Raw genomic sequence first — 23392 nt, forward strand, 5'->3', positions numbered from 1 at the left:
GTGGTTTAACCCACAGCACCACCCATGTCCCTTTTAGTGGCACACATAAATAACCTTTTTTGACACGTGGGAATTCCCATCTGAATTATCCCCAACAAAAAGAACTCTGTGGGGCTTTTTTGAAAAGTACTTGGTTCCAGCATGTCTGAATCTGGCCATGTTGCTGTGTTCCAAAAGGAATTTCCCCTTTCCTGTCTTCAGGCTGGAGAAATCTGATTGTCCCTTTGACAGAGGAACTGGGTGTAGAAAAAGCAGGGGTGGGAGTCACCCCCCCTCCGCAGGACACAGGCCTTGGGGGCAACATTTTGGGGGCGCCTTTGTTGAGTGTGACCAGAGGCAACAGCAAGCAGAGCAGCAACTGCGACCCCTGAAATGCAGGCATCTTTCGCCCAGCATGGGACTTGAACCCATAACCCTATGATTCAGTGTCTCATGCTCTAACGACTGAGCTATCAAGGCAGAGGTTTCTATACATAAACATCTCTCCATCACCCAGGCCAGCAAGAGGCAGCTTCAGAATTCAAAGACTTATCCCAGCCAGGCAAAAGCATTCTGTGTCTATAAAATCCTTCTCTCTTTTTCCAGGTGGAGCTTTAACTTCCTTGGTCAGTTTTCCTGAAAGTGCTGTAGCCCAACATTTTGGGGACATATGCAAATATTTTGGGGACATATGCAAATGTTTTAAACAACAACAATAATAAATTTTATTTATACCCCGCCCTCCCCAGCCAAGACCGGGCTCAGGGTGGCTAACACCAGGTATAAAAACAATTGATTAAAATACAACTTAAAGATTCCTCATGCTACTTGTTGTGCAAAGGGTGGGTAGGTGGGATTTTTATCAGGATCATGGCTGAGGAGGGAAGGGTTAAGCATCCCCTCCCTGTGTCTTGCAGTACGGAAAAGTATCGCACCCTCCGGCCAGGCAGGGAACTGGGACTTTTTAAAATAAAAGCCAGACAAGTTCTGCCAGCCACGAAACTGAAGCGCCATCTATTTGGGCCCTGAATTTGGCCACTGAAACCACCTTCTGGCAATATGATAAAGGGAGAAAGAGGCAGGCAGGGCCCAGCCCTGGGGGGGGGGGGGTCAAATGCTTTTGGAAACCAGAAGGGAGGTGGGGGAGAATTTCAGAGCTCAGCACCGAATTCCACTCCCCTGCGGCTTCGTTTTCCCGTCGGCTGAACGACAGTGTTTCATAACACCCACTGCCTCTCTCCCTTGCCGTTCCTCTATGAATAGCAGCCCACAGCTCTGGAGCTATTGGCAGCCGGGGTTGCCAGGATGGTTAGACGTGTGGGTGCGTTTGGAATGAAAGCAAAGAGTTTTCCTCCATTCAAACTGAGACGTGTACAATACGCCGAAGAACAAGGAAAGGGCTGGAAAAGTTTGAGCCTTGCAGGTACCATGGCAGAAGGCTGGGGAGTGAAAAATGTAAAAAAAAAGCCAGTTATGAAGGTGTCTAAAGTGAAACCTAGTACATGAACCACAGCTGCAGGAAGTCAGCAGGAAACAGCTTTTCTCAAGCTTCGGACTACAATTCCCATCATCCATGACCACTGGGCTGGGGATGATGGGAGTTGTAGTCAACCACATGCAGGGACCCGAAGTTTAAGGAGTCTGGGATGGTAAATAAGGAGAGTTGAAGGATGCCAGCGTGAAATTGCATCTGTTTTGAATGGTGATCCAGAAATAGGATTTCGCAAATTTCAAGACAGTGAGACTAAGCAATGCAATATGGGAAGACTTTAAGCTAGGGGTTGCCAACTGTTTTCCCAATAGCCCCTGCTGCTGTGCTTGTAGCAGCAGGTTGATGTGCAAGAATTAAGCAGGTGAGGCTCATTCAACAATTTAATCTGCTTTTCATGTGGACTTAAATGATGTAAGGCAGCGAGTCCTTCAAACTAGGACTGAAGACCAGGATCAAATCATGGTTTGAAAAGTTGTCTTAAACCACAGTTTGCTGGCTCAAATGTAAAAGCAAACTGTGGTTTGATCAAACTTATTCAGCTGCCAAGAGGGAAGAGAAGGGAAGGATGGAGCTCACAGAACTTGTCCTTGCCTTCCAAAACATGGTTTGGAAAATCAGGAATGAGACGTCTGAAGGCACCCTAAGCCTCTTCATGAAATGCACGATTCAAAACCACACGCCCACCCCAGTTTCACTCTTTTGTTTGTCTCCCTACCGACGGTTAGACGGATCTCGTCTTGCTGATTGGCTAAGCCGTCGTAGTAATAGAGGTCAAACCGCCTCTCGGTTTTCCAGTCCGCGAGCAGATCCTTCCGCAAGCAGAAGAGCACGCTGAAATGGCTTTCGCTGCACACAACCCAGATTGGGAACTTGGGGGTCTTCAGGTAACAGCCAACCTGAGCAAAGGGGAAAGAAAAAAGTACACACATTTGGGACAAGGTTATATTTTCACAACTGGATAATGCCCAAAGGCTCTTTCGATCTTATTCTCTCAGTGGAAGACCATAAGCATTTTAAGAAGTGGGAGGAAAGTCCCTTCAAATGTCGTTTCTGTTTCCTAGCAAAAATCACAACCATAATAATCTATTTATATGCCACTCATCTGACTGCGTTGCCCCAGCCACTCTGGGTGGCTTCCAGCAAATTATTTCGCCAGGTGAGAACATTCCTCTTCAACTTTACAGCCTTTTAAATGTGTCTGTGGAAAGGAGGGTGCTATTGTTTTCCTGTTTTGTTTTACTTATTTACTGGTTTTTATCCTGTATTTTATTCTGTGAAGCGCCCTGAAATCTTATGATGAAGGGCAGTTTATAAATCTAATAAAATAATAATAATAAAACCACAGTAAAACATCACACATTAAAAACTCCCCTAAACAGGGCTGCCTTCAGATGTCTTCTAAAAGTCAGATAGTTGTTTATTTCCTTCACATCTGATGGGAGGGCGTTCCACAGGGTGGGAGCCACTACTGAGAAGGCCATCTTCCTGGTTTTCTGTAACCTCACTTCTCACAGTGAGGAAACTTCCCAAAACAAGACTGCCTTCAGATGTCTTCTAAAACTTGTATAGTTCTTTATCTCCCCGACATTTCCTGTAACTTTGCTTCTCGCAGGGAGGGAACCATCAGAAGGCCCTTGGAGCTGGACCTCAGTGTCTGGGCTGAATGATGGGGGCAGAGACGCTCCTTCAGGTATACTGGGCCGAGGCCATTTAGGGCTTTCAAGGTCAGCACCAACACTTTGAATTGTGCTTGGAAATGTAGCAGCTTAATTCCATACTGCTGATGTGACATTTGAAAGCCTAGGCATTGTTGGCAAGGCCAGTTGGAGGCTCTTTGAGTGAGAAGGACCCGTGTTGTGAACAACATCAGAAGAGCCCTGTTGAATCTGGCCAAAGACCCATCTAATCCATCATGTGTTTTCCCATCTGAAGTTTTTGTGATTTCTAGCAGCTCAACACCACCACCTGTCTGGCCCAAAGGAAAAGGTGGGTGAACATTTGTTCATATGTGGTGGAACTGTAAGGTGGTAAAAAGATTTTGGGAAATGATATATAATGAGTTGAAAAAAATGTTTAAAATAACCTTTGTTAAAAAGCCCGAAGCCTTCCTTTTAGCTATTCTAGGTGCCGAAATCCCAAAGGAACAAAAAAGACAATGTGGTCACGGCTGCACGGATGTTATTGGCCCGGAGATGGAAAGAAGATAAAGTCCCTACCAGAGAAGAATGAAAGATGAAGTTAATGGACTATGCAGAAATGGTTAAAATGACCAGAAGAGTCAGAAATAAGAAAGACCAAAATTTTAACAAGGAATGGGATTTGTAAACAGTTAAAAGTAGGATAGGAATATCACTTGTAGTTTAAGGTTAATTCTGGACATAATGGAAGAAGTAAAAGGCTTGGATTATCATAAAAGATGCAGGAGGAATTGTTTAATAATAGGACCCACAAACTCCAGGAGTTTCCTGTTTCTATGATTTATGCTTGATATATCTCTGCAAAATTTTAAGTTGAAAAACCAAATAAATATTTTAAAAAGGAAAAGAAAAGGTGTGTGAACATGCAGGTTATAACAGTGTAATAATAATTATTATAATAATTTTTATTTATATCCCGCCCTCCCCAGCCGAAGCTGGGCTCAGGGTGGCTAACAACAATCAAATAATCCAACTTTCTAAAAACATCTCATTCTAAAAATTAATTAAAATCAAATTGATGGCAACCGCTAAGCAAAATTCTGTGCAGATTGCCAGAGGAGGGAGTCAGGCTGCGCCCTGACCAAAGGCCTGGTGGAACAGCTCTATCTTGCAGGCCCTGTAGGGAGTAATAAAAAATATTTCAAAAGAAGAAGAAGAAGTTAGTGGTAGGAGCAGATTCAGAGGGGCTCTTGTCTGTGGGTCCCTTAACGAGTCACCATCAAATGCCCAATGATGCGGACCTTTGACGCCAGTTCTGAATGGAACAACTGCTTTCCAAACCCTGTGTCATTATAAGGCCACCTGACCTGCTTTCTTTTTGATTGAACAATTAGATAACCCTATTCCCCCCCCCCCCTCATTGGGGGATAAACCGTTCTCTGCTTCATTACTTTGATAATGACTATTTTTAAAGCCATTGTTCCGACAATGGTTTGTTTGTTTGTTTCTTGGGTAAATTTTTGATTTGTGAACAGAGGCCCGCAGTTATAAATACGCCGTCAGAATTAAACAAAGAGAGAGAGAGAGCAAAAGGTAAATTTCAAAAGGGGGAAAGATAATATCGCAAGGATTTCCTTTCGAACGCATGCATATGGAAGCGTTTTGAAAAGCAAACAAGCCGTTCAGCTCTTTCCCACTCCAGAAGAAACAAATTCTCAAGAATGCCGTTTGATGTGAAATGAGAAACACATTGAAACGTTTCTCCGGAGCGAAACCGCAAATGCCGCTCAATTAAAAGATTTTCAAACTTTCTAGCTTCAAGGAACCTTTTCCACATCTATTTGTTCTTTAAAAACAGACGACAAAAACCCCCTCCATGACCAACACAGAATGCCTGTAACTTGCATAGCAGGGACAGACAGAAAGCAAGGCTGGAGCTACCGGTAGATTTTTGGGTGGTTTGCAGAACACTGACAAATATCTCTGACTCTCCACAGTTTAACAAGAACAGCGAAGAAGAAGAAGAAGAAGAAGAAGAAGAAGAAGAAGAAGAAGAAGAAGAAGAAGAAGAAGAAGACTCTATCTGTGACAATTGTGTATGACTTCCGGGAGTTTACCCTTCACCTTCTCAGGTGAAGATAAAAAATTATGCCACATACCCTTTGAAACCCTTTCATATACCTCAGCAGGGAGGAGTACCAAACTTGGGGAGGAAAACTGTTCTATGCAAAGCAACCTTCCCCCTTAATAATATGTTTAAGTGAAAGACAACATGGCCACTCAAGATTTTATGATCGAGAGTTATTGGTCTGAATAGTCTAATCTACAAGAGATCCCCTTCAAACTTAGGTTTTAATATAATGGTTCTTTCAGGAGCTGTATCCCCCAATAAGCAGTCATTCATACCCAATGTTACTTTGGATCACAAGATGCTTTCATATTACTGATAATATTCACAGGAAAAGCCAACTGGGCCTGAAGCCATATTTTAACTTACTGCTCAGACTTTTCTTATGGCTTCTTTTACATCTTTAACTCTGATAAGAGTTTCCAAGAAGCTAAATCGTCACCATCCAATCAATCAAAATGCATTTTCTTCTCTGCTGTTGAAACCACATTCTGATTGGATATATTCCACAAAATCTATCACCTGCCGACATCTCTCGCTTCTACCACTTTGTTCCAGCCATGACAATTCCATACGACTTGCTCACCCCCAAAACAAAATTACACCTTTACTGCCCATCATTCTGACGTGTGGTAAACCAGTCTTCCAATAACAGATTCCCATCAGTTCAAACTCCCATGCTCAATCCTTGCCGAGTTCATTAATTCAACAGCCTCGGCTCCGTTTACAGTCAATCAAAAGCTCCAGGTCAGTTTCTTGACATCAGATGTCCAACTCAGCTCTATAAATAATGTTTCCAGCACCACTCCTTGGCTTGAACAAGGGTTCCCAGCACAGTTTATTGAAAGATGTTCCCATCACAGTCCATTTATCAGATTCCCAACAAGGCTAAAATCAAGTACCATATTTTTTGCTCTATAGGATGCACTTTTCCCCCTCCAAAAATTAAGGGGAAATGTGTGTGCGTCCTATGGAGCGAATGCAGGCTCCTTGGCTTCAGCGATAGCAATGCGAAGCCTCCGAAGTGCAGAGGAAGCGCGCCCTCCGCATTCCAGAGGCTTCGTGTTGCTTTTGCTGAAGCCTGGAGAGCGAGAGGCGTCGGTGTGCACCGACCCCTTTCGCTCTCCAGGCTTCAGCGAAAGCAACACGAAGCCTTTGGAGCGCAGCGCAAGTTCCCGCTGCGTTCTGGAGGCTTCAGGTTCCTTTTGCTGAAGCCAGGAGAGTCTTGCTCTCCCGGCTTCAGCAAAAGGAGCCCAAAGCCTGAGGAGCGCAGCAGGAACTTGCACTCCGGCAGGGAGAGGCTGGAGGCAGCTATGGCTTCTTTAGCCCCGCGCAGCCTCTCCTGGCTGGAGAGGTTGCACACAACTAAAGAGGAAGCCAAGACAGCGAGCGGGATCCATCCCGCTCGCTGTCTTGGCTTGTACCATGGCCATGTGCAACCCCTCCGGTAGGGAGAGGTTGCGTGCAGCCTGTACGCTGCTCTTTGGGGCTGGGGGAGAAATAAGATTTTTTTTCTTGATTTCCCCCTCTAAAAACTAGGTGTGCCCTATGGTCCGGTGCGCCTTATGGAGCGAAAAATACGGTACTTGCTCCCTATTCTCTTTGAAATGAAACACGTGGTGCATCTTGTCTATGGGACCAGTTGCTCTATTTGTGTCCACCCCCCACTCCCAGTTCAATTCCTGGCATCTCCAAGGCTGGGAAAGAAATGCCCGACACTCTTGAGAGACGGTACCAGCCAGCGTTGGCAATATTGCAGTAGATGGACCCGTTTCCCTCCCCCTCTCATAATACCAACACTCAAGAGACCTCCTATGAAGATTCAGAACAGACAAAAGCACACAACACATAAAGGATGGAACTCACTATATCAAGATGTAATGATGGACTACAATTTGTTGGCCTTAGAAGACCACTGGATAAATTCATAAAGATGGATTCATAGAGTATAATGGCTACTTGCCATGACGACTAAGTTCTACTTCTGCTGCTGGAGGCACTGGGAACTGTGAATCTGCTGGGAATCGTGGATGGGGAGAGGCCTGTTAAGCTCAAGTTCTGTGTCCTGTGTGTGTGGGCTTCCCAGGGGCATCTGGTAAAAGGTAAAGGGACCCCTGACCATTAGGTCCAGTCGTGACCGACTCGGGGGATGCGGTGCTCATCTCGCTTTATTGGCCGAGGGAGCTGGTGTACAGTTTCCGGGTCATGTGGCCAGCATGACTAAGCCGCTTCTGGCGAACCAGAGCAGTGCACGGAAACACCGTTTACCTTTCTGCCAGAGCGGTACCTATTTATCTACTTGCACTTTGATGTGCTTTCGAACTGCTAGGTTGGCAGGAGCTGGGACCGAGCAACAGGAGCTCACCCCGTCACGGGGATTCGAACTGCCGACCTTCTGATCGGCAAGTCCTAGGCTCTGTGGTTTAACCCGCAGCGCCACCCGCATCCTTTCATCTGGTTAGCCACTGTAAAAACAGGATGCTGGGCTAGTTGGGCCATTACCATACTAATTTAAAGAGTGTAATCTGTCAAGGATGCTTCCCCGCCAAAGGAATGCACACGACAGAAAGCTGACTCTTTATTGTCAAAAATAACACAGTCGCTTCTACAGCTCTAGAGACCTACATACACCAATCTAACAGCTAGGCAGTTATTCCCAGGTCTGTGCACTATGGAGCAGTTGCAGCAACAGAGGACCGAGGACCCCCCCCCCTCCACCAATTTATGTACCTTCGCCCAATGGGGCTGCATGCACACAGAGACTACGCCTGTATGGAAGCTGCCTCTGCTCACCCCTCTTCAATCCGCTCCTGGTTCTGGGAGAGGGTGGTGCAGGAGAGAATGGAGATGCACCTGGCCCTTCACCTGCCTGACCTGCCTCTTCCTCCAACCCATCCTGTGCTCCACCCTCCAGCTCTGAAGCTTCCCCCCAACATCCAGGTCTTGCCTCCTGGCTGGTACAGGTCCCCACAAATCACTGGGCTCCTCTCCCGAGTCAGACTCCAGCACCGCTTCCCTGCTGCACACCCACCAGTGTCTTGCCAGTCTCCAATATCATTCATCATTGGCATTAAATGAAATTACTTGTAGGGCTGCTAGACAGCGTCTTAAAAAGCAGAGACATCACCTTGCCAACAAAGGTCCGTATAGCTCAAGCTATGGTTTTCCCAGTAGTGATGTATGGAAGTGAGAGCTGGACCATAAAGAAGGCTGATCGCCGAATAATTGATGCTTTTGAATTCTGGTGCTGGAGGAGACTCTTGAGAGTCCCATGGACTGCAAGAAGACCCAACCTCTCCATTCTGAAGGAAATCAGCCCTGAGTGCTCACTGGAAGGACAGACCCTGAAGCTGAGGCTCCAAGACTTTGGCCATCTCATAAGAAGAGAAGACTCCCTGGAAAAGACCCTGATGTTGGGAAAGATGGAGGGCACAAAGAGAAGGGGACGACAGAGGACAAGATGGCTGGACAGTGTTCTTGAAGCTACAAACATGCGTTTGACCAAACTGCGGGGGGCAGTGGAAGACAGGAGTGCCTGGCATGCTCTGGTCCATGGGGTCACAAAGAGTCGGACACGACTAAACGACTAAACAACAACAACAACAAATTGTAGGGCATCGCCAGCCCTGGAATTCTATTAATCCATAAACACACACACACACACACACACACACACACACATATACTTGGGCAGAGTCCTGTTAGACCAGGCCTGTTCTCACAGGGGCCAAGTCGAGGCCCATGGAAAACCTGTAAGCTGCACATGAGCTTCTTCCAGGAGGCTGAAGGGTTTGTCATTAATAAAGCGCATTCCCATATGGACAGGTCACGTCCGAAAATAAACACAAAGATCAGGCTGTTCTATTATCACTTGCAGATTTGAATAGGAGTTGAGAACATGAAAGGCAATGAAGAGAGGAGAAAGGATGGAAAGAATCGAGAGGTTCAGAACAAATATAACAAGCTCAGATCTTGACAGGGAGATCAATCAACTGTGTGATGCAGCAGCAAAAAATAACTAATGCTACTCTGGGCTGCACTAACAGAAATAGAATGTCCCAATCAAGGGAAGTCATAAAAAAGGTAAAGAACGACTTGGGTTGCAGCGCTCATCTTCCTTTACTGGCCAAGGGAGCTGGTGTTTATCTACCTCCACAGACAGTTTTTCTGGGTTATGTGGCCAAAGCATCTGTCAGAGGGAAAGGGAGTATCTCTCTCTCTGTGTTCATTAGACAGTGCATTTATTTTCTCAACCTGGCTGCTGAGAATAGAGGTATATTGCCATTCTAGAAAAAAGTGGCTTCATTTTATCCGAGACCTGCTGCATCCACTTAGCGCTGTGCCAAACGGCTCAGCCGTGCAGAATGAGCATGCACCATGAAATTTACAGCATGCGGTGCATTAAAAGAAAATGTTATGAACATGATGTGTAAAGGTAAAGGACCCCTGACAGTTAAGTCTAGTCGCAGACAACTCTGGGGTTGTGGCGCCCATCTTGCTTTACAGGCTGAGGGAGCTGATGTTTGTCTGCAGGCAGTTTTTCCAGGTCATGTGGCCAGCATGACTAAGCCGCTTCTGGTGAAACCAGAGCAGCACACGGAAATGCCGTTTACCTTCCCGCCAGAGCGGTACCTATTTATCTACTTGCACTTTTTGACAAGCTTTCGAACTGCTAGGTTGGCAGGAGCTGGGACCGAACAACGGGAGCTCACCCCGTTGCAGGGATTTGAACCAATGGCAGATTCACACTGGGCCATCCACAGATCATTTCGCTGTATGAGAGCCAGTGTGGTGTAGTGGTTAAGAGCGGTAGATTCGTAATCTGGGGAACCGGGTTCGCGTCTCCGCTCCTCCACATGCAGCTGCTGGGTGACCTTGGGCCAGTCACACGTCTCTGAAGTCTTTCAGCCCCACTCACCTCACAGTGTTTGTTGTGGGGGAGGAAGGGAAAGGAGAATGTTAGCCACTTTGAGACTCCTTAAAGGGAGTGAAAGGCGGGATATCAAATCCAAACTCTTCTTCTTCTTCTTCTGTATTAGTTGTTCTCCAAAGCTTCCCCCATGTTATTGCCTAGAAAACATGAACGTGGGTCCAAAAAATGAAAACCAAAATGTCTGTGGTCCGGGAAGTTCCAGGATTCCATCAGGAAGTGATGGGAAAGACACCAGTTGGAAACAGAGTACAGTCAACAACCATTTTGTGCGGCGGTTCTGTCCTGACGGGAGGCAGGCAGGATTAGGGCGAGCGACACTCCAACCTTCCCTGGACTGGTGCAAAGGTGGCCTAGATTTCTCTGTCTCCCTCTCTGGTATGGTTGTTGCTTCCAGGGCCTGCTTTTTTTGAGTTGTCTTTAGCTCCTGTGATTTCTGATGGGTTTTACATTGGTCCGTTTTAGCCTGTGTTGGATTCTTGAGGTTTATTGTCACTTTTTATTTTATCTTGCTTAGAGCACAGTCTAATTGGTCACATTTCTCACTGACGTGCATGATGCCCAGAGAGCTTGTTCACGAGGCATCTGAGAAGCCTAAGTAATACATACCATAAATAAGTAAATATCCCACATTTCGCCCTGTGCTCTAAAGGGATTCTAGCATTTGATTAACATACGGCGTCTGGGGGAAATTGGGCTCCCGGCGAGCGACTTAATCAATTGCAGAAATTCCTGCAAAAGGGCATGCCCATTTTTTGCCTTAAGTGAAACTCCTGATGCAAAGAGGCTGGATATATGTGTACATATATAATTATTGAAATATGTGCCGCACCACTGTATGTTGGAAGGATTAAGTCTCCAGGCGCACGAGGGAAGCAGCGAAGGCAAATGAAATTCTAGTGGGTTTAATTCTTCCTTGGCTCAGTTCTAAAGCAGGCTGGGGGAGAGCGGGCGTGCTGTCTCCTCTCAACCACCGGTGTGTAAACAAGAGAGAGGCTCGTAATACTCCTTAAAGCAAGCTGGCATGACCAGAAACCAAGCTGAACCCAAACTTTTGCAATCACACACACACACACAAACACACTTAATTCTCCTGCCCGAAATGTCAGCAAATGGGCTCAGTCAGCACTGAATTAACTTGCAGTAACTGAAACCTCAGTGCCTAGGACTCAGTGGGTAAAACCTCAGTGCCTAGGACTTGCTGATCGCATGGTCGGCGGTTCGAATCCCCGCGGCGGGGTGAGCTCCCGTCGTTCGGTCCCAGCTCCTGCCCACCTAGCAGTTTGAAAGCACCCCTAAGTGCAAGTAGATAAATAGGTACCGCTTTATAAGGGGAAGGTAAACAGCGTTTCGTGTGCTGCGCTGGTGCTGGCTCACCAGTTGCAGCTTCGTCACGCTGGGCACGTGACCCGGAAGTGTCTTCGGACGGCGCTGGCTCCCGGCCTCTTGAGCGAGATGAGCACGCAACCCTAGAGTCGGTCACGACTGGCCCGTACGGGCAGGGGTAACTTTACCTTTTTAACTAAAACCAGGAATGGAAAAGCAGTAGGGGGAGAGACACATGTTCAAGGATAAATGCAGGGCTGGGGAACCTATCACTTTCCAAGCATGGTTGGGCTTTTTGTCAACAGGGGGAAAGGCTGTAGCTCGGTGATAAAGCATCTGTCACCCTTGCAAGCAGAAGGTCGCAGGTTCAATCCCCAGCATGACTGTCAAGCAGTTCTTACTATCAGAAAGTTCTTCTTGAGGTTTTGTTGGAATTTCCTGTCTTGTAACTTGAATCCATTGGTTCGGGTCCTAGCCTCCAGAGCAGGAGAAAACAAGCTTGCTTCATCTTCCATGGGACAGCCCTTGAGATATTTGAAGATGGCTCTCCCATCTCCCCTCTGTCCCCTCTTTTCCAGGCTAATCATGCCGATTCTAGACCCTTTATCATCTGTCAATATCCTTAAATTGCCGTGCCCAGAACTGGACACAGTATTCCAGGTGTGGTCTGACCAAGGCAGAATACAGCGGTATTGTGACTTCCCTTAGGGATGCGGGTGGCGCTGTGGTGTAAACCACTGAGGCTAGGACTTGCTGATCAGAAGGGTGGCGGTTCGAATCCCTGCAACGGGGTGAGCTCCCGTTGCTCGGTCCCTGCTCCTGCCAACCTAGCAGTTTGAAAGCACGTCAAGGTGAAAGTAGATAAATAGGTACTGCTCCAGCAGGAAGGTAAATGGTGTTTCCATGTGCCGCTTTGGTTCACCAGAAGTGGCTTAGTCATGCTGGCCACACGACCCAGAAGCTGTATGCCGGCTCCCTTGGCTAATAAAGCGAGATGAGCGCTGCAACCCCAGAGTCGTCTGTGACTGGACCTAATGGTCAGGGGTCCCTTTACCTTTACCCTTTAACTGTAAGGATGGCTGAGCTTTTATCAATAGTTTCTCAAGAGTGGTGAACGGCACTATTTAGTGGGAAGAAACTCCAATGAAAATACTTGTCATTACAAGGATTATTATTTTTTTAGTATTATTATTTACATGGCTGTTTATTTGTATATATTTTTTAAAAAATTATACGTGGATGTTTTTAGGATTGTCTTTATTTGTAATGCCTAATAAAGGTTCGGCAAAGTAAGCGTCATGGACATGTTGTAGAATACATCTCTCTACACCCACCCACAAAATCCCACCAGGCAGGGAGGGGGCTGCTTCCTTCAAGACTCTTTACAGAGTTGGTCAGGCTCTAGCCACCTCTGCAAACGTTTTTGAAGAAAGCTAGAGGGATAATGAGATAATTCTTTTTTTAAAAAAAAAAAAAATAATTTTTATTAACCAACCTATCAAATCAAATCAAATCAAATCACATCACATAAATTCCGAATTACAAAGCCGAATTTTAAATTTTTGTTGGAGGGACCCATATTTCAAGTTCCGAAGGGGGATTCCGATCATCTTCTTGCTGCTGCGTTAATATCCATAAATCTGTCCTAATAATGTTCATAATTCTATCCAATCTTATCTTGCTGTTTCCACATCTCATCTTGTTTGTATATTTTTCTTTTTTTCTTTATGATCTTTTCTGATAATCTCCTTAAGCAGGTAAACACCAATTATAATCCTGTGTGAATTTTTCCGTTCCTCCAATCATCATATCAAGATGGTTTCCATATATCATCACTTTCGTAAATAACAGCACTCTTTCCATCATTAATCTCGCAAATCTGTTGCTCTTTAGTCCCTCTGAGGAGGCTCACCCACAATATAAAAATAGATATGTTCCTCCTCCCAGACATAAGTCTTCCGACAGAACTTGCCAAAATGGCGATGGCATTTTTTGCTGCGTCATTCCAAAGCTCTTATGCTTTCCACGATCTTCTTGAAACATGCTTTGGTTAGAAAATTATCTCCACACAGTCATAAATCCACAGCTTAAGTCATTTAAACGACATTTCTGACTTGAGACTTGTGGGTGGGGACGATTCTTGGTTAATCACATAGAGAAAAGAAAGGAAAGTTTTCCCCCCTACCCCATCCAGTCCCGTTGCCGAACATACCGAGCCTTGGTGTATCTTCTCATGATTTATTCTTGTTCCTCCGACCCGTCTTGTTTATCAGAGATCTCTTCAGTTAGCAGTCTTTACTCCCCCTCCTTCCTTGAAATATGTGCATTAGATTCCTCCTAATTGTTTCTTTTGAAGTTCTTGCAGCTAGAGGCGCGAATGAGACAGCGACCAGGAGAGCCGAGATCCACACAAGGGTTTTCTGCCTAGTGCCCCCACCCCCACAAATTCGGGGGTGGTATAGGGCACAGCAGGCAAGGGCAGTCCCCCTCACACACTTGGGGGGGGGCAAGGAGGCTGTTTACTCCCATCACAGCCTCTTAATTACCTCGTGTGGGTCGGAGAGATGTTATTGTCAGCCATCTTCCGATGCGCCCCTAGTGGCCCCTCGGGATAATGAGATAATTCAGTAGAAGGCACCTCCATATGCTCCTATATTTCCATGGGGCTGATTACAGAAATTCACCTTATTATCCTGGAATGCGGGAGGAGTAAGAACAACATAGAAGTAAAGGAACACGGACACACCCCAATTTTGCACAGATGTCAGGATGGAAAACAGTGTACCCTGTGGCTCAAAGAGGGTTCTCCTCCTGAACTAGATACAAGTAAATCAAAGACAGCCTTTCTGGACAGGGGAAAAGGCCAGATTCATCAGTGTCAGAAGCCCTTGGAATTTGGTGCATACCTGACAGATGTTGTAGTGCTCAAAGAGGGACAGGACGCCGACGTCGCTGCGGGCGGAGACACCTTTCAGGAGGGTGATGTTGCCGTTCCCAGAGTCTAGCTCCATCACGTCGTTGAAAACGTTGGAGACGGCTTGGCCAGTCAGGAGCAGGTTAACTAGTTCCTGGTTACCGCAGAAGAAAAAGGGGCTCTTGGAACAGACACTGGTCTGGTAGGAAGAACTGGTGCTCATGTTCTAGGAACAAGCAAGGGGGTCGCCTCCTCCTTCTGCAACAAGCTCCCTTGCAGGACCAGAAGAGGCATGAAAAGGGCAGGGGAGAGGTTGGTTGCACATGGGCACAGTCTCCAATTTCTTCAGGAAAGCCTTGGAGAGTAGGGGACTTCAACAGCTGTGGAGAGGTGGGGATTTTCAGTCCCAGCAACTGATTCCTGAGGATGAGCTGCTGTGCTCATTAAGGCCTGACACTCAGCCAAGTCTCTCAAAATCCTGGTTTTGCTAATAAAGAACTAACTCCAACTTTGAACAGTGTGATTTACTGCCAGCTGGTTATTTGGCAGTGGGTGCCATGGGCAGCCCTCCCCCCAGAGTTCCATCTCTCTGGCCTCTCCCAGATCAGTCCCTTCCCCTGCAGACAGAGAGAAACTTCTCCAAGGGATCTAGAGGAAAGTTGGGTTCAGCTGAACTAGTCCTAGAATAGGGGTTGGCAAAGTTTTTGTGGCTTGCGCCGGTTCACGGTCCCGCAGACGCCGCAGTGAGCTGGAGTGCATGTGTGTGTGCACATGCATGTGCAAACGCTATTTTCGGTGATCCTTCCGGCAGAGGAAGCGTGCGCAGCTTCCCATTGGCTGCAAGAGCTTCCTGCAGCCAATGGGAAGCTGGCCAGCATTGAGGAAGGCGGTCCCCGCTTTGCTCCGTGCCAGTTTAGCGCGGTGCATGGGAACCAACCGAGCAGGCGACGGGGGTCCCTGAGCGGGCAGTGGGGGTCCATGGGCCGGTTAAATGAGCCCCATGAACCGCTTGTGACCCATGGGCCTTGGTTGCTGACCTCTGTTCTAGGACTAATTCTGCTGGACCCAACTTTCCTCCAGATCCCTTGGAAAAGTTTCTCTCTCTCTGCAAGGGCAGGGGCTGATCTGGGAGAGGGCAGAGAGATGGAACTCTGGGGGGAGGGCTGCCCCAGTTCAAAGTTGGAGTTAGTTCTTTATTAGCAAAAACAGGATTTTCAGAGACTTGGTTGAGTGTCAGGCCTAATGAGCACAGCAGCTCACCCTCAGGAATCAGTTGCTGAGACTGAAAATCCCCACCTCTCCACAGCTGTCAAAGTCCCTTTCTTGCCAAGGCTTTCCCCAAGAAATCGGAGACTGTGCCTGTGTGCAACCAACCTCTCCTCTGCCCTTTTCATGCCTCTCCTGGTCCTGCAAACAAACTTGTTGCAGAAGGAGGAGGAGACCCCCTTGCTTTTTCAGCAGCCTGACTCATCCCTGCCTCTTGACGTCCTCTCCTCTCCTGCTTCAGCTTCTGCCTTGGATTGTGGGCTGCTCTCTGCCACAGATTCTCCCTGCTCACTAAGCCCTGTTACCTCTTCAGCTTCTGACACCTCCTGCTCCTCCTAGTCTCTGACCCTCATCGTCATCCCACCACCAACCCCCCAGCTCTGAGCTCTTTCCCTTTGGCGTCCCCCCAGCTGGTTCCTCCCACCATTCCTCTGCGTCCAACCAAACCATGGCACCCGCTCACAAAATTCACCCCCTGACATATACATTTCGGGCCCGTCTCAGAAGCCTTTGCCATATTTACCTGCGTACAGTACCCGTGTGCGCCAATCAGCCAGTTTGTGATCACGTCAAAATCTCCACGTACTCTAGGGTGGGATGATAAAAATGAAGGCAGCAAAGTTAGATCGACTGAAGTTCCCACCAAAAGGGCACATCAAAAACACATCATAAAAATGGGTCTAGTCCAGGGGTCAGCAAGGTCTACCTCACTTGGGCCGGTTCACTCCAGCAGAGATCCCTCCATGGGCCGGATCGTTCTTGTGCATGAGTGCACATAGCCACGATTTCCTGCGTCTGCACAGATGCGATTTTTGGTGTCTGAGCATGCGCAGACATGATTTCCAGCACCGTGGAAGTGAGTCCCCACGCCGTGCTGCACCGGTTTAGCACAGCATGTGGGGACTCGCCGAGAGGGTGGCTCGATTTAGGGGCAGTTCATGGGCCGGTTAAAGACCCCTGTGGGATGCTTGTGGCCTATGGGCCTTACCGTATTTTCTGCTCCATAAGACGCACCTGACCATAAGACGCACCCAGTTTTTAGAGGGGGAATGCAAGAAAAAAAAAATCTTTAAAGGGAGCGCTGAGCAGAGGGTGTATGCATCCCAGGCTCTGCTCAGCGTTCCCTTTCACGAGCCGCGTGGAGCGTGTTTGCGGCTCTTGGGGGCTTTTCCCTGAGGAGGGAGAAGGGACTGACAGGCTGTCCTTCTCCCTCCTCGGGGAAAAACCCCCAACATGCTCCACACGGCTCTTTAAAGGGAGTGCTGAGCAGAGCCTCCCGCCTGCATTCGCTCCATAAGACGCACACACATTTCCCCTTACTTTTTAGGAGGGAAAAATTGTGTCTTATGGAGTGAAAAATACGGTAGGTTGCCTACCTGGCTAGTCCACTATTTTGGAGACTGGGCCGGGTTCCGTGACATTCTGGGAGATGGCTCTCAAATTCTGCCATGGGTGTGTAAAGTCCTATTATAAGTGTGCACCGTTCAACCCAAGTGCATTTTGCATTGCTGCTGCACACTTTAAACCAGCCAATTTCTTGCCCTCCTGATATGTGGATTTCAATTCCCTTCAGCCCCAACCAGCACAGAATCCAAAACATCTGCAGAGCACTAGGCTGATGAAGACTGCCTTAAACCCTTTTGATATATATATGCAATCATTAAGTCAAGACTCTGGAGGAATCTGGGTGATTTAAGAAGGGCTGAACCTGAAAATCCTCCCCCAAAGTCAAATGCTAGAATCCATAGGCCTCCTCTATCTCTCTAAATAAAAGACTTTATTCAAAGAATAAGGCCACAATATCTTTCCATTGTCTACATGAGTATCCTTAGAAAGTATTCAGGAAGTTACTATGAGTACTAAAAGAATCAAAAAAGAGCCTTTATCATGGAAAGGGCATTCAAAGAGCATGTTTAAATTTTTAAAAGACGATAACTTATAAAACATTATTATTATTTTAGCTACATTAATGGTCGGAACTCTTTTCAGAGCTGAACTGACAAAGCAGAATGTGAAATAAGGAGCAGTCAAAGGGAAAATATCACTGCACACTTTCATGGGGCTTCAGAAAGAACCACCTTTGGCTACTGGCCACGGTTTTTCGCTGAGGGAACAATCGCACGCTGGAAACCCCAAACCTTTGCTAGAAACAACTGACCGGTTCAACCTGCGTCAATTAGGGGCCGTGGGATGTGGAGTCCGGACAATAGGAGGAAGCTTCTAATTCCATCCTTGGGTGCAAACGGTCTGGGAATCTTGAGTTGTACCTAAGAGGCTCGCAGGGGAGTGACATCTGCGCTTCGCATCATTTCTGAGAGTGAGGAAGCCATCAAGGACATGGGATGGAGACGGACGGCTAAGCTTGGGTTGTATTGAAATCCCCTGGGTAATCTCCATTAGGTACATGTAACTTGGTGAGGAGACAACCAGGCAACCTATCAAGACAGGCCAAGCGTGAACAACATGGGAGTTGGGTCCATTGCTTCGGCCTCCCGCTGCACCTGAGCCGGGCAAAATACAGTGTACCTCGGGTTACAGATGCTTCAGGTTACAGACGCTTCAGGTTACAGACTCCGCTAACTCTGAAATAGTACCTCGGGTTAAGAACTTTGCTTCAGGATGAGAACAGAAATCGTGCAGCGGCAGCAGGAGGCCCCATTAGCTAAAGTGGTACCTCAGGTTAAGAACAGTTTCAGGTTAAGAACGGACCTCCGGAACGAATTACAGTGGTACCTCGGGTTACATACGCTTCAGGTTACATACGCTTCAGGTTACAGACTCTGCTAACCCAGAACTATTACCTTGGGTTAAGAACTTTGCTTCAGGATGAGAATAGAAATTGTGCAGCGGCAGTGCGGCGGCAGCAGGAAGCCCCATTAGCTAATGTGGTGCTTCAGGTTAAGAACAGTTTCAGGTTAAGAACGGACCTCCAGAATGAATTAAGTACTTAACCCAAGGTACCACTGCAATTAATCTGAGCAGATGGAGGTGAAAGAGAAAGAGGGAAAGAGCCTCACATTTCCATCTTCCTCCTTCGGTTCAACACACTTTTCACGAGACAAAATAACGACCCCCTCAACACCTCGCAAGCAAGGGAGCAGTAAATGGGGTGGCCAGTGCTGGATTTATGTATAAGTTACACAAGCTATAGCTTAGGGCCCCGCTCTCTTGCCCCCCCCCCCCAAAACAAAGGAGGAAAAAAAACTGGATGTACATTTCCAAAATATAAGATAAAAAATAAATAAAATAAAACCTACATACAGCAACAGTGTTTTGTGTTGTGTAGGCTCCTATGATGTAAGTAATGGGCCCCCGCCCATTAGTGGACTACTATGGTGACATTGATATTGATATTGATATTATATAAAAAAATGCATTGTATTAACTACAATTGCATTGCATAGGTTATAACACTTAATTTCATATTAATAAAGCCATTTATAATTATTAGTAGTTTGGTCGGGTGGCGGGATTTAAGTTGAACAAGCAAAAAACTAAGGTTCTAGCAAAAAATTTGACAACTACAGAAACAGATGAGTTCGTGAAAGAAACAGAATTAAATGTGGTTAAAAAAGTAAAATACCTAGGGGTGTATCTGACCTCCAAAAATTTGAATCTGTTTAAAGACAACTACGAGAAATGTTGGTCAGAAATCAAAAGAGATTTGGAAACGTGGTCAAGATTGAAACTTTCCTTGTTGGGCCGAATAGCAGCTATAAAGATGAACGTATTGCCAAAAATGTTATTTTTGTTTCAGACCCTACAGATCGTGGACAAGGTGGAATGTTTTGGAAGGTGGCAGAAGGATATCTCTAAGTTTGTTTGGCAGGGCAAAAAGCCCCGAATAAAGTTTAAGATATTAACTGATGCGAAAGAAAGAGGGGGATTTGCCCTGCCAGACTTGAGGTTATATTATGAATCCGCAGCCTTCTGCTGGTTGAAAGATTGGATCTTACTGGAAAACACTGATGTCCTAGATCTGGAAGGGTTTGACAATGCTTTTGGGTGGCACGCATATTTGTGGTATGACAAGGTTAAAGTGCACAAACTGTTTAAAAACCACATTGTCAGGAGAGCAATTTTAATGGTCTGGACAAAATATAAAGACTTATTGGAGAGTAAGACTCCGAGGTGGCTCTCACCGGTGGAGGCCAAGGCACGTAAGAGACCTAATATGGAAGCCAATTGGCCTAAATATGGGGAAATTATTGAAAAGATTGGAGACAATTGGAGGTTGCAGAGCTTGGAAAAACTAAAAAACAAGGTGCGAGATTGGTTGCATTATGCACAAATTCAAGAGGTCTTTAAAGTAGATAAGAAGGTTGGATTCCAGGTGGAAAAATCGAAACTAGAGACAGAATTGTTAGAACCAAAAAGTAAACTACTTTCGAGAATGTATAACCTGCTGCTTAAATGGAATACTCAGGATGAGACAGTCAAATCCACAATGATAAAGTGGGCGCAGGACTTGGGGCATAACATTATGTTTGAAGACTGGGAAAGGTTATGGAACACCGGAATGAAATTTACGGCATGTAGTGCCTTGAAGGAAAACATTATGAAAATGATATACCGGTGGTACATGACCCCAGTCAAGCTTGCTAAGATATATCACCTGTCTGATAATAAATGTTGGAAATGTAAGGAGGCGGAAGAGACACTCTTTCACCTCTGGTGGACCTGCCCGAAGGTGAAGGCCTTTTGGGAAATGATTCATAATGAACTAAAAAAGGTACTTAGATTTACCTTACCTAAGAAACCAGAGGCCTTCCTCTTGGGCATGGTGGACCAGAGGGTGTTTAAGAAGGATAGAATTTTTTTTATGTACGCCACCACAGCAGCAAGGATTCTGATTGCAAAATATTGGAAGTCACAAGATTTACCCACACTGGAGGAATGGCAAACGCAGTTGATGGACTACATGGAACTGGCCGAAATGACTGGCAGAATCCGAGACTTGGGAGAAGAAACAATCGAGGAGGACTGGAAAAAATTTAAGGACTATCTGGAAAAACATTATAAGTTGTATGAATGTTAAAAAACGCACCTTTTAGGAAATTCTAGTTTCAGTAATGTTAAACTAAAGAAATGGAAATTAAGGTACAAGAAGTCAGAGATAGAATAATGAAACAACTTTATTGTGTTAAAATGAAAACGTATATGATTTGGGTTATAATATATTTGAAATTGGGTAACATGATAAAATGAAAGATACAACAAGTATTGAAACAAGTTAACAAATTGCTGATGTTATGTATCACAGAGAATGCAGGGTTGGGAGGACGCGGGGAAGTCCAGTAGATTTGGAAAAAAGAACAAGAAAATTTGTAACTTTCTTTCTCTACTTTTATAATATGCTCTTTATTATTTTTTCTGTATTTCATAAAACTAATAAAAAATATTATATAAAAAATATATAATTATTAGTAGTTTGCATCATATATTTGCACCGATTATTATTATTTACACCGATTATTATTTCATGTTATAGCAAGTTTCTAGAGACTGGATTATAAGTCTTTGTAAACGGTGTTTCTACAGGAACTTTTGTTATTGCCAAATGCCAATGTGTTTGCATTATTACGTTTCTTATGAATTAAAAAAAAAAAATCATTTTAAGTTAGAGCTTAATAATTATTTCACTATTAATATACTTCTTCTTAATTGTATTTTGCTATTAATATACTTCTTCTTCGTGGTATTTCAGTTCAACAATTACTTTGATAAAATACATATTTTGTTATGTGCAAATGGCTTTAGAGACTTACTAAGTTCATAAATTACCATATAGCATATATTCAACACAAAAAACAGCGACAATTTGTTGTTGACAAAGGACAGCTGGACATATAAAGACCCCCCCCCTTACCTTCAGTAGCTTAGGGCCGCATCAAACCTAAATCTGGACCTGGGGGTGGGATCAAGAGACTTTATTTTCACCCAGGGAAGGCCTCGAGGATGCCGCTGTCCCCAGGCTGTCTGAAAAACATTATTCCCTTAGCAGAATCTGCCCGGGCTTTGAGATCTTCAAAGGAGGCCCTTATCTCAGTCCCACCACCTTCACAGGCACTCTTGACGGGGATGTGGGACAGGGCCTTCTTGGTGGCTGCTCCAACTTTGAAAATTATAGAGAAGCTAGAATTGCTCCTTCTTTGTTGTCCTTCTTGCTGACAGGCAACAAAGGCTTTCGAGAACAGACTGTTTTGGCATTCTGTCATTTTCAATTATCTTCATTGTCACTGGTGTGTTTTTTAGCGGATCTTTTAAAATGTTATTTTAATTCCAATAGTCTTTCTTCACACCTTAATGACTGTCTCAGTTATGCTTTTGGCTTCTGTTTTATCTAGGCAAGGCAGCTTGAGCCACCCAGACAGGGAGAAAGGGCAGAAATATAATAATCCTTATAAAAATAATTCTCAGAGTCCCTTGCCAGATGGGAGCCGAACGGGGCTCCCCCACGTTCCATGACGTTAACGGACAGAAAGTAAGAGAGTTGACTTCAGGGGAAAACCCTAACTTACAGACACAAAAATAAACCACCCTTCTCTCCTCCCTGCTGCTCCCCCCCCCCCGCCTTTTTTAATTGTAGATTTTCCTACTCCCGGCCGCTTAAAAAGTAGAGGACGCCATGTGTGTGTGTGTGTGTGTGTGTGTGTGTGTGTGTGTTTAACGGGAGGCCTGGCACTTCTGCAGTTCCTCTCCATGTGGTGAAGTTTCAGTGCTCCAGGGCTGACCTCACACCCCTTTCTTCATGGCAACAGACTGTTAACATTAGCAAAACACACACAATTACGGGGTTGGCGACAGAAATAGGCCGCGGGTGGGGAAAGGGGGGGGGGAGAGAAAAGGTCTTAAAATAATTGCAAGGGACGCTTCTAGGAAACGGCAGCCTGGGCACAAGGGATCTCGGAAGTATGTTCTCCCTCGCTATGTACATGCGCCACCATTAATGGGTTTGGTCCAATGGCAGGAGAGCCCAGCAGCCACATGCCAAGTGTATCTTTAATGGGCTGAAACAACAACAACAACAACAATTTATTATTTGTACTCTGCCCATCTGGCTGGGTTTCCCCAGCCACTCTGGGCGGCTTCCAACAAAGATTAAAAAGACACTAAGATGTCACACATTAAAAACTTCCCTGAACAGGGCTGCCTTTGGATGTCTTCTAAATGTCAGGTACTTGTTTATCTCTTTGACATCTGATGGGAGGGCGTCCCACAGGGCGGGCGCCACTACCGAGAAGGCCCTCTGTCTGGTTCCCTGTAACCTCACTTCTCGCAATGAGGGAACCGCCAGAAGGCCCTCAGCACTGGACCTCAGCGTCCGGGCAGAATGATGGGGGTGGAGACGCTCCTTCAGGTATACTGGGCCAAGGCTTTAAAGGTCAACACCAACACTTTGAATTGTGCTCAGAAACGTACTGGGAGCCAATGTAGGTCTTTCAAGACCGGTGTTATATGGTCTCGGCGGCCGCCCCCAGTCACCAGTCTCGCTGCCGCATTCTGGATTAGTTGTAGTTTCCGGGTCACCTTCAAAGGTAGCCCCACATAGAGCGCATTGCAGTAGTCCAAGCAGGAGATAACCAGAGCATGCACCACTCTGGCAAGACAGTCCGCAGGCAGGTAGGGTCTCATCCTGCGTACCAGGTGGAGTTGGTAGATAGCCGCCCTGGACACAGAATTAACCTGCGCCTCAATGGATAGCTGTGAGTCCAGAATG

At 46.0% G+C, this 23392-nt stretch overlaps 1 protein-coding gene across 1 annotated transcript in view; it reads right to left on the minus strand.

Moving 5' to 3' along the window:
• Nucleotides 1–23392, minus strand: part of MINDY4 (MINDY lysine 48 deubiquitinase 4) — a 97639-nt gene that overhangs the window by 11735 nt on the left and 62512 nt on the right. The window contains exons 14-16 of the mRNA XM_083704073.1: nucleotides 16196–16259; nucleotides 14399–14560; nucleotides 2187–2367 (exon numbers count right to left, since the gene is read on the minus strand). Of these exons, the coding sequence (XP_083560199.1) occupies nucleotides 2187–2367; nucleotides 14399–14560; nucleotides 16196–16259 (407 nt within the window). The remainder of the gene's footprint in view (nucleotides 1–2186; nucleotides 2368–14398; nucleotides 14561–16195; nucleotides 16260–23392) is intronic.

The sequence above is a fragment of the Podarcis gaigeae genome, assembly GCF_964106915.1.
Source record: "Podarcis gaigeae genome assembly, chromosome: 12".
Lineage (NCBI taxonomy): Eukaryota > Metazoa > Chordata > Lepidosauria > Squamata > Lacertidae > Podarcis > Podarcis gaigeae.